This window comes from Cebidichthys violaceus, unplaced genomic scaffold (genome assembly GCF_023349555.1).
Source record: "Cebidichthys violaceus isolate CVI_PGR_0920_01 unplaced genomic scaffold, fCebVio1.0.p SCAF_38, whole genome shotgun sequence".
Classification (NCBI taxonomy): Eukaryota; Metazoa; Chordata; class Actinopteri; order Perciformes; family Stichaeidae; genus Cebidichthys; species Cebidichthys violaceus.
Genome location: NW_027176572.1, coordinates 297043 through 309914, shown reverse-complemented (window position 1 = coordinate 309914; position 12872 = coordinate 297043). Strand labels below are relative to the sequence as shown.

General features: G+C 35.2%; 1 protein-coding gene across 1 annotated transcript in view; it reads right to left on the bottom strand.

Annotated features, from left to right (window-relative positions):
* Window positions 1–10438: 10438 nt before the first annotated feature.
* The window catches only part of pitrm1 (pitrilysin metallopeptidase 1), an 8962-nt gene continuing 6528 nt past the window's right edge, over window positions 10439–12872 (bottom strand). Inside the window, 8 exon segments of the mRNA XM_068726235.1 lie at window positions 10439–10735; window positions 10853–10955; window positions 11266–11411; window positions 11564–11686; window positions 11776–11888; window positions 12564–12614; window positions 12723–12827; window positions 12829–12844. Of these exon segments, the coding sequence (XP_068582336.1) occupies window positions 10642–10735; window positions 10853–10955; window positions 11266–11411; window positions 11564–11686; window positions 11776–11888; window positions 12564–12614; window positions 12723–12827; window positions 12829–12844 (751 nt within the window). The 3' untranslated portion in view covers window positions 10439–10641.

Below are 12872 nucleotides of genomic sequence, written 5' to 3'. Positions count from 1 at the left end.
GACATGCTATACTATGACCGTTTTTAATTTTTTTCGACATGCTATACTATGACTTTTTTCGACATGCTTTACCATGTTGTGGTGACTGTGGCTAAGTGGACAGCAAGGCTGCCTTTCAATCAGAGAGTCGTTGGTTTGATCTCCAGCTAGTCAATTTAACTTTTTTCGACATGCTTTACTATGACCGTTTTTCACTTTTTTTGACAGAGAATACTATGACTGCTTTCGACAGGCTATACTATCAATGTTTTCATAATAATATACAATTACTGTTTTTTGACTTTTTTCGACATGCTATACTATGACCGTTTTTCATTTTTTTCTACATGCTATATTATGACTGTTTTTAATTTTTTTCGACAGGCTATACTATGACTGTTTTCGACATAATATACTATGACTGTTTTTTTACTTTTTTCGACATGCTATACTATGACCGTTTTTCACTTTTTTCAACAGGATATACTATGACTTTTTTCGACATGCTATACTATGACTTTTTTTTTAAACATTCCAAAATGTGGTGACCGTGGATAAGTGGAGAGCAGGGCTGCCTTTCAATGAGAGAGTTGTTGGTTTGATCCCCACCTCCAGCTAGTCTATTTAACTTTTTTCGACATACTATACTATGACTTTTTTCGACATGCTATACTATGACTGTTTTTCACTTTTTTCGACAGAGAATACTATGACTGCTTTCGACAGGCTATACTATCAATGTTTTCATAATAATATACAATTACTGTTTTTTGACTTTTTTCGACAGGTTATACTATGACCGTTTTTCACTTTTTTCGACATGCTATACTATGACTTTTTTCGACATGCTATACTATGACTTTTTTCGATATGCTTTACCATGTTGTGGTGACTGGATAAGTGGACAGCAAGGCTGCCTTTCAATCAGAGAATCGTTGGTTTGATCCCCACCTCCAGCTAGTCAATTTAACTTTTTTCGACATGCTATACTATGACTGTTTTCGACAGGCTATACTATGACTGTTTTCGACATAATATACTATGACTGTTTTTTGACTTTTTTCGACAGAGAATACTATGACTTTTTTCGACATGCTATACTATGACCGTTTTTCATTTTTTTCGACATGCTATACTATGACTTTTTTTTTCAACATGCTAAAACGTGGTGATCGTGGCTAAGTGGAGAGCAGGGCTGCCTTTCAATCAGAGAGTTGTTGGTTTGATCCCCACCTCCTGCTAGTCTATTTAACATTTTTCGACATACTATACTATTACTTTTTTCGACATGCTATACTATGACCGTTTTTGACTTTTTTTGACAGAGAATACTATGACTGCTTTCGACAGGCTATACTATCAATGTTTTCAAAATAATATACAATTACTGTTTTTTGACTTTTTTCGACATGCTATACTATGACCGTTTTTCATTTTTTTTTACAGAGAATACTATGACTGCTTTCGACAGGCTATACTATCAATGTTTTCATAATAATATACAATTACTGTTTTTTGACTTTTTTCGACAGGCTATACTATGACGGTTTTTCACTTTTTTCGACATGCTATACTATGACTTTTTTTTTCAACATGCTAAAACATGTGGCTAAGTGGAGAGCAGGGCTGCCTTTCAATCAGAGAGTTGTTGGTTTGATCCCCACCTCCTGCTAGTCCATTTAACATTTTTCAACATACTATACTATTACTTTTTTCGACATGCTATACTATGACCGTTTTTGACTTTTTTCGACAGAGAATACTATGACTGCTTTCGACAGGCTATACTATCAATGTTTTCATAATAATATACAATTACTGTTTTTTGACTTTTTTCGACATGCTATACTATGACCGTTTTTAATTTTTTTCGACATGCTATACTATGACTTTTTTCGACATGCTTTACCATGTTGTGGTGACTGTGGCTAAGTGGACAGCAAGGCTGCCTTTCAATCAGAGAGTCGTTGGTTTGATCTCCAGCTAGTCAATTTAACTTTTTTCGACATGCTTTACTATGACCGTTTTTCACTTTTTTTGACAGAGAATACTATGACTGCTTTCGACAGGCTATACTATCAATGTTTTCAAAATAATATACAATTACTGTTTTTTGACTTTTTTCGACATGCTATACTATAACCGTTTTTCATTTTTTTTTACAGAGAATACTATGACTGCTTTCGACAGGCTATACTATCAATGTTTTCATAATAATATACAATTACTGTTTTTTGACTTTTTTCGACATGCTATACTATGACCGTTTTTCATTTTTTTCTACATGCTATATTATGACTGTTTTTAATTTTTTTCGACAGGCTATACTATGACTGTTTTCGACATAATATACTATGACTGTTTTTTTACTTTTTTCGACATACTATACTATGACCGTTTTTCACTTTTTTCAACAGGATATACTATGACTTTTTTCGACATGCTATACTATGACTTTTTTTTTAAACATTCCAAAATGTAGTGACCGTGGATAAGTGGAGAGCAGGGCTGCCTTTCAATGAGAGAGTTGGTGGTTTGATCCCCACCTCCAGCTAGTCTATTTAACTTTTTTCGACATACTATACTATGACTTTTTTCAACATGCTATACTATGACTGTTTTTCACTTTTTTCGACAGAGAATACTATGACTGCTTTCGACAGGCTATACTATCAATGTTTTCATAATAATATACAATTACTGTTTTTTGACTTTTTTCGACAGGCTATACTATGACCGTTTTTCACTTTTTTCGACATGCTATACTATGACTTTTTTTTTCAACATGCTAAAACATGTGGTGACCGTGGCTAAGTGGAGAGCAGGGCTGCCTTTCAATCAGAGAGTTGTTGGTTTGATCCCCACCTCCTGCTAGTCCGTTTAACATTTTTCGACATACTATACTATTACTTTTTTCGACATGCTATACTATGACCGTTTTTGACTTTTTTCGACAGAGAATACTATGACTGCTTTCGACAGGCTATACTATCAATGTTTTCGACATAATATACTATGACTGTTTTTTGACTTTTTTCGACATACTATACTATGACTTTTTTCGACATGCTATACTATGACCATTTTTCATTTTTTTTGACAGAGAATACTATGACTGCTTTCGACAGGCTATACTATCAATGTTTTCAAAATAATATACAATTACTGTTTTTTGACTTTTTTCGACATGCTATACTATGACTGTTTTCGACAGGCTATACTATCAATGTTTTCGACATAATATACTATGACTGTTTTTTGACTTTTTTCGACATGCTATACTATGACCGTTTTTCACTTTTTTCGACATGCTATACTATGACTTTTTTTTTCAACATGCTAAAACATGTGGTGACCGTGGCTAAGTGGAGAGCAGGGCTGCCTTTCAATCAGAGAGTTGTTGGTTTGATCCCCACCTCCTGCTAGTCCATTTAACATTTTTCGACATACTATACTATTACTTTTTTCGACATGCTATACTATGACCGTTTTTGACTTTTTTCGACAGAGAATACTATGACTGCTTTCGACAGGCTATACTATCAATGTTTTCATAATAATATACAATTACTGTTTTTTGACTTTTTTCGACATGCTATACTATGACCGTTTTTAATTTTTTTCGACATGCTATACTATGACTTTTTTCGACATGCTTTACCATGTTGTGGTGACTGTGGCTAAGTGGACAGCAAGGCTGCCTTTCAATCAGAGAGTCGTTGGTTTGATCTCCAGCTAGTCAATTTAACTTTTTTCGACATGCTTTACTATGACCGTTTTTCACTTTTTTTGACAGAGAATACTATGACTGCTTTCGACAGGCTATACTATCAATGTTTTCATAATAATATACAATTACTGTTTTTTGACTTTTTTCGACATGCTATACTATGACCGTTTTTCATTTTTTTCTACATGCTATATTATGACTGTTTTTAATTTTTTTCGACAGGCTATACTATGACTGTTTTCGACATAATATACTATGACTGTTTTTTTACTTTTTTCGACATGCTATACTATGACCGTTTTTCACTTTTTTCAACAGGATATACTATGACTTTTTTCGACATGCTATACTATGACTTTTTTTTTAAACATTCCAAAATGTGGTGACCGTGGATAAGTGGAGAGCAGGGCTGCCTTTCAATGAGAGAGTTGTTGGTTTGATCCCCACCTCCAGCTAGTCTATTTAACTTTTTTCGACATACTATACTATGACTTTTTTCGACATGCTATACTATGACTGTTTTTCACTTTTTTCGACAGAGAATACTATGACTGCTTTCGACAGGCTATACTATCAATGTTTTCATAATAATATACAATTACTGTTTTTTTACCTTTTTCGACATGCTATACTATGACTTTTTTCGACATGCTATACTATGACTTTTTTCGACATGCTTTACCATGTTGTGGTGCCTGGATAAGTGGACAGCAAGGCTGCCTTTCAATCAGAGAATCGTTGGTTTGATCTCCAGCTAGTCAATTCAACTTTTTTCGACATGCTATACTATGACTGTTTTTGACTTTTTTTGACAGAGAATACTATGACTTTTTTTGACTTTTTTTGACAGAGAATACTATGACTTTTTTCGACATGCTATACTATGACCGTTTTTCACTTTTTTTGACATGCTATACTATAACTTTTTTTTTCAACATGCTAAAACATGTGGTGACCGTGGCTAAGTGGAGAGCAGGGCTGCCTTTCAATCAGAGAGTTGTTGGTTTGATCCCCACCTCCTGCTAGTCTATTTAACTTTTTTCGACATACTATACTATGACTTTTTTCAACATGCTATACTATGACTGTTTTTCACTTTTTTCGACAGAGAGTACTATGACTGCTTTCGACAGGCTATACTATCAATGTTTTCATAATAATATACAAATACTGTTTTTTGACTTTTTTCGACATGCCATACTATGACCGTTTTTCATTTTTTTCGACATGCTATACTATGACTGTTTTTGACTTTTTTTGACAGAGAATATTATGACTGTTTTCGACAGGCTATACTATGACTGTTTTCGACATAATATACTATGACTGTTTTTTGACTTTTTTCGACATGCTATACTATGACCGTTTTTCACTTTTTTTTTAAAGAGAATACTATGACTGCTTTCGACAGGCTATACTATCAATGTTTTCATAATAATATACAATTACTGTTTTTTGACTTTTTTCGACATGCTGTACTATGACTGTTTTCGACAAACTATACTATGACTGTTTTCGACATAATATACTATGACTGTTTTTTTACTTTTTTCGACATGCTATACTATGACTGTTTTTCACTTTTTTCGACAGAGAATACTATGACTGCTTTCGACAGGCTATACTATCAATGTTTTCATAATAATATACAATTACTGTTTTTTTTACTTTTTTCGACATGCTATACTATGACCGTTTTTCATTTTTTTCGACAGGCTATACTATGACTGTTTTTTTTACCTTTTTCGACATGCTATACTATGACTTTTTCAACATGCTACACTATGACTTTTTTTGACATGTTGTGGTGACCTAAGTGGACAGCAAGGCTGCCTTTCAATCAGAGAGTCGTTGGTTTGATCTCCAGCTAGTCAATTTAACTTTTTTCGACATGCTTTACTATGACTGTTTTTTACTATTTTTGACAGAGAATACTATGACTGCTTTCGACATAATATACTATGACTGTTTTTTGACTTTTTTTGACAGAGAATACTATGACTTTTTTCGACATGCTTTACTATGACCGTTTTTCACTTTTTTGACAGAGAATACTATGACTGCTTTCGACAGGCTATACTATCAATGTTTTCAAAATAATATACAATTACTGTTTTTTGACTTTTTTCGACATGCTATACTATGACTTTTTTCGACATGCTATACTATGACCGTTTTTGATTTTTTTCGACAGAGAATACTATGACTGTTTTCGACAGGCTATACTATGACTGTTTTCGACATAATATACTATGACTGTTTTTTGACTTTTTTCGACATGCTATACTATGACCGTTTTTCACTTTTTTTGACAGAGAATACTATGACTGCTTTTGACAGGTTATACTATCAATGTTTTCAAAATAATATACAATTACTGTTTTTTGACTTTTTTTGACATGCTATACTATGACCGTTTTTCATTTTTTTCTACATGCGAAACTATGACTGTTTTTAATTTTTTTCGACAGGCTGTACTATGACTGTTTTCGACAGGCTGTGCTATGACTGTTTTCGACAGGCTATACTATGACTGTTTTCGACATAATATACTATGACTGTTTTTTTACTTTTTTCGACAGGATATACTATGACTGTTTTCGACAGGCTATACTATGACTGTTTTCGACATGCTATACTATGACCGTTTTTCACTTTTTTCAACAGGATATACTATGACTTTTTTCGACATGCTATACTATGACTTTTTTTTTCAACATTCCAAAATGTGGTGACCGTGGATAAGTGGAGAGCAGGGCTGCCTTTCAATGAGAGAGTTGTTGGTTTGATCCCCACCTCCAGCTAGTCTATTTAACTTTTTTCGACATACTATACTATGACTTTTTTTGACATGCTATACTATGACTGTTTTTCACTTTTTTCGACAGAGAATACTATGACTGCTTTCGACAGGCTATACTATCAATGTTTTCAAAATAATATACAATTACTGTTTTTTGACTTTTTTCGACATGCTATACTATGACCGTTTTTCATTTTTTTCGACATGCTATACCATGACTTTTTTCGACATGCTATACTATGACCGTTTTTGACTTTTTTCGACAGGCTATACTATGACTGTTTTCGACAGGCTATACTATGACTGTTTTCGACATAATATACTATGACCGTTTTTCACTTTTTTCGACATGCTATACTATGACTTTTTTTTTCAACATGCTAAAACATGTGGTCACCGTGGCTAAGTGGAGAGCAGGGCTGCCTTTCAATCAGAGAGTTGTTGGTTTGATCCCCACCTCCTGCTAGTCTATTTTAACATTTAACTTTTTTCGACATACTATACTATGACTTTTTTCGACATGCTATACTATGACTGTTTTTCACTTTTTTCGACAGAGAATACTATGACTGCTTTCAACAGGCTATACTATCAATGTTTTCATAATAATATACAATTACTGTTTTTTTACTTTTTTCGACATGCTATACTATGACCGTTTTTCATTTTTTTCGACAGGCTATACTATGACTGTTTTTTTTTACCTTTTTCGACATGCAATACTATGACTTTTTTCGACATGCTATACTATGACTTTTTTCAAAGATTCTTTACCATGTTGTGGTGACTGGATAAGTGGACGGCAAGGCTGCCTTTCAATCAGAGAATCGTTGGTTTGATCCCCACCTCCAGCTAGTCAATTTAACTTTTTTCGACATGCTATACTATGACTGTTTTTGACTTTTTTCGACAGAGAATACTATGACTGTTTTCGACAGGCTTTACTATGACTGTTTTCGACATAATATACTATGACTGTTTTTTTACTTTTTTTGACATGCTATACTATGACAGTTTTTCACTTTTTTCGACATGCTATACTATGACTTTTTTTTCAACATGCTAAAACATGTGGTGACCGTGGCTAAGTGGAGAGCAGGGCAGCCTTTCAATCAGAGAGTTGTTGGTTTGATCTCCTGCTAGTCTATTTAACATTTAACTTTTTTCGACATGCTATACTATGACTTTTTTTGACATGCTATACTATGACTGTTTTTGACTTTTTTTGACAGAGAATACTATGACTTTTTTCGACAGGCTATACTATGACTGTTTTCGACATAATATACTATGACTGTTTTTTGACTTTTTTCGACATGTTATACTATGATTGTTTTTCACTTTTTTCGACAGAGAATACTATGACTGCTTTCTACAGGCTATATTATCAATGTTTTCATAATAATATACAATTACTGTTTTTTTTACTTTTTTCGACATGCTATACTATGACCGTTTTTCATTTTTTTCGACAGGCTATACTATGACTGTTTTTTTTACCTTTTTCGACATGCTATACTATGACTTTTTCGACATGCTATACTATGACTTTTTTTGACATGTTGTGGTGACCTAAGTGGACAGCAAGGCTGCCTTTCAATCAGAGAGTCGTTGGTTTGATCTCCAGCTAGTCAATTTAACTTTTTTCGACATGCTTTACTATGACTGTTTTTTACTATTTTTGACAGAGAATACTATGACTGTTTTCGACATAATATACTATGACTGTTTTTTGACTTTTTTCGACAGAGAATACTATGACTTTTTTCGACATGCTTTACTATGACCGTTTTTCACTTTTTTGACAGAGAATACTATGACTGTTTTCGACATAATATACAATTACTGTTTTTTGACTTTTTTCGACATGCTATACTATGACTTTTTTCGACATGCTAAAACATGTGGTGACCGTGGCTAAGTGGAGAGCAGGGCTGCCTTTCAATCAGAGAGTTGTTGGTTTGATCCCCACCTCCTGCTAGTCTCTTTAACATTTAACTTCTTTCGACATACTATACTATGACTTTTTTCGACATGCTATACTGTGACTGTTTTTCACTTTTTTCGACAGAGAATACTATGACTGCTTTCGACAGGCTATACTATCAATGTTTTCATAATAATATACAATTACTGTTTTTTTACCTTTTTCGACATGCTATACTATGACTTTTTTCGACATGCTTTACCATGTTGTGGTGACTGGATAAGTGGACAGCAAGGCTGCCTTTCAATCAGAGAATCGTTGGTTTGATCCCCACCTCCAGCTAGTCAATTTAACTTTTTTCGACATGCTATACTATGACTGTTTTTGACTTTTTTTGACAGAGAATACTATGACTGCTTTCGACAGGCTATACTATCAATGTTTTCATAATAATATACAATTACTGTTTTTTGACTTTTTTCGACATGCTATACTATGACCGTTTTTCATTTTTTTTGACAGAGAATACTATGACTGCTTTCGACAGGCTATACTATCAATGTTTTCGACATAATATACTATGACCGTTTTTCAGTTTTTTCAACATGCTATACTATTTCTTTTTTTTTCAACATGCTAAAACATGTGGTGACTGGCTAAGTGGAGAGCAGGGCTGCCTTTCATTCAGAGAGTCGTTGGTTTGATCCCCACCTCCTGCTAGTCTATTTAACTTTTTTCGACATGCTATACTATGACCGTTTTTCACTTTTTTCGACAGAGAATACTATGACTGCTTTCGACAGGCTATACTATCAATGTTTTCAAAGTAATATACAATTACTGTTTTTTTACTTTTTTCGACAGGCTATACTATGACTTTCTTCGACATGCTATACTATCACTTTTTTCGACATGCTATACCATGTTGTGGTGACCGTTGTTAAGTGGAGAGCAGGGCTGCCTTTCAATCAGAGAGTTGTTGGTTTGATCCCCACCTCCAGCTAGTCTATTTAACATTTAACATTTTTCGACATGCTATACTATGACTGTTTTTGACTTTTTTTGACAGAGAATACTATGACTGCTTTCGACAGGCTATACTATCAATGTTTTCATAATAATATACAATTACTGTTTTTTGACTTTTTTCGACATGCTATACTATGACCGTTTTTCATTTTTTTCGACATGCTATACTATGACTGTTTTTCATTTTTTTCAACAGGCTGTACTATGACTGTTTTCGACATAATATACTATGACTGTTTTTTGACTTCGAAAAATGTCATAGTTTGTCGAAGTCATAGTATAGTATGTCGACAACAGTTACTAAAAAGTTATAGTTTAGTGTATTGAAAGGATTGAGTTAAATGTCATTTTCTAGTATGTTAAAATTGTAGTATGTTATGCCAAAATCAGAACCAGAATGAGATATGGTCTACTGCAAAGAATTTTTTAACATACAAGGAATTTTCCATTGGGATTGGTGTATAACAATATACACAGTACAATAGCATGAAGACATAACTAAAAACATGACATTTTACAATAGAACATGAACAATACACAAGTAAAAAAAAAAACCACACCTGTTTTTAAATTGTCTATTGTCAATGTGAAGATTTGCAGGGATGTGTTAATGTATTTCGTTGTACTGGGGATGTAACAGCCCGAGTTAGAGGTGGACCCGGACTGCGTTGATGAGCCTGGCTGCAGTTGGATGAAACCGTTGTTTTCCTTGAGGTGTTTCATACAGATTTTGTCCGGGGTGAGAGGGGTCAGCCACAGCCCTTCTTGCCTGCCTCAGGGTCCAGGGTCCAGAAGTGCACCGTCATCGTCTTTGGAAGGGTTGAATGTCTTCAGCTGCCGGAGAAGGTATATCCTCTGCTGAGCCTTCTCCTCCACAACAGAACTACATAACCCGTATTACACTGCAGAGAATAACATGTCCCCCATTTGAAACCACGATCACGAATAACAAATAAAGAGCCGAGTCAGATTTTGTTTTTCCAATATTATACTGTAATTCATATGTACACAACATAATATATAAGAGAAGTTTCAATCTGAACAATCAGATCATAACACAATTTTTGCCACCATTTTTAAATAATCCTGACAAGAGCATTGCTTTAGGTTTTCAGTACATAGTACATCTCCAGTCCAGTAAAGTTTTCAACTACAAAACACCTGCTGATCACATTATTTTACAATCCATGACGGATCTTTTTTAATCGTCTCGTTCTCTGGACCCAGGATGGCAACGCCACACGTCCTCTGACCAACACCGAGGTACCTGCAGGAAAACGACACTCGTTTTATACTTCAACTCTATTTCATTCAGAATGGTTAGAAATGGAGATGAAACGAAGAACCGTTTCTTAGCAATTCTAAAATGACGTAAAAACGTTACCGTTCGGCCACTTCCACCAGGTTTTTGTGAGTGACGGCGAAGAGTCTCTCTCTGTGACTCTGCAGCATCTCATCCGTGACGCCGCTGAGGAAGCGGCCCATTCCTGCAACACAGAGACATGATGAACAAACTGGTGTCTACGACCCACACAATTAAAGGCTGCAACTAACTAGTATGTTCATTGTTAAATTGTTAAACCAACAATCAAACACCCGAGGACTCTTAATCTGCGATGACATAAAACAGAAGAACTGTACAGCCTAAAAAAGGATTTCTGTTGAATCATTTTGGACACACAAATCTCATTTGAAGACGTCTAAGAATCTGAATGAATGTGTAACACTACGATATCATTTGGAAGATTATTACACTTTTTAATCAACGTTAAATGACGCTCAACAGATTTGTCTCACCTTTGCTCGCGGGGGCCACGGGTGAGTCGACAGCCGAGAAGACCGACAGTTTGGCTTCATCGATGTCCTGCTGGGTGAACTGTCCCGACTTCGCCCAGTCCACGCCTTTACGGAACGCAGACAAGGTGTGCACCGAGTTCGGGTCCCTTTAGAGACGGACGAGAGGGAAACGTGAGGCTCAACACACTGAAACTCTAACGATCACCGTTTTATTTACCGATTATTTTCTCAATTAGTTATACACATTCTAGTGCAATAGGTAATATACAGTATTTGTGAGTGTTGAGCCGCCGCCTACCTGTACGAGTAAAAGGTGAAAAGACCGCCTCCCATCCTGGCCCCGCCCCCGTAAGCTCCTCCCTTCTCCCGGATCTCTCCATGAAGAAATTTCGCCGTCATCATCCTCCCCAAGATGCACAAACTAAATACAAATGAAAAAGGCTATGAGACCGAGGATGTGTGTTTCGGAGTAATCAGTACCAGGTATGATGGTGTTACAGGTGTGGGTACCTGGCGTAGTCCTCGTGGGAGAACGGCACCGTGCGAACACTCTCGCTGACGAAGTTGACGGGGAACGGCATCGGGAAGAACGTCTTCATCTGACACGGCTTGAAATTCTGCTCCTGAAAAGTGACAAACACACAGATTAAACCCCGACTCAGCATTAATAAAACAAAGACTCTCCTCATATAGTGGAGTTACAGAGGCAGCAATATGTTGAAGACAACTAAGACATATATTGTATCATAAGCAGGGTTGGGAGGGACACTTTAGTAACTGTATCAGTATATTAAAGTGATGTAACTTGATTACTTTCTGTTCATTTTGGATATGGAGTCTTTCCACGCTGGGATGCCACTATCTATAGATAAGGTGTTGTAATGTGTGTGTATCTGCATGGTGGTATTTATATATTTTCTAAATGTATTCATCTGATTACGTCTGTATTTTCTGTAACTCTGACATATCTTTTTTTTGTATCCTTAATATGTAATGTCGTTCATATATTCCATATTTCCTCAAGCCTGATCATAACAGAAATGTCCTCTCACCACCAGACTGGTCATCTTAATATAGAGTAAGAATTAAAAGCAGCCGTGTGTATATGTGTGTGTGTGTGTATGTTATATGTGTATGTATATATGTGTATGTATATATATATATATATATATATATATATATATATATATATATATATATATATATATATATATATATATATATATATATATATAAATAAATAAATAAATAAATAAATAAAAAACAAGCATAAGACTTAAAGACGGTGCTGAACTTACAGAAACGAGTTTCCTACTCAGTCCGGAGTTGCCCAGGGGGTCTAACGGCCTCTTTGATGGAGCAATAAAAAAACAAACAAAAGAAAGCAAAATATATCATCTCTCACATCTTATTATGACATATTTTAACTTGTTTATTGGTCCAGTTTTACATCTTACCTCAATAATGTTGGTTCTGACCGGTTTGCGAGCTTTTCTGTTGACAGAGACGTCCTTCATGAAACTCTCCAGCTGCTCCGATGTGTCGGACATCTTCTGCGGCGTTTGCGTTGATCGCACACCTACGTGGAAGAGATATCTTAATGAAGG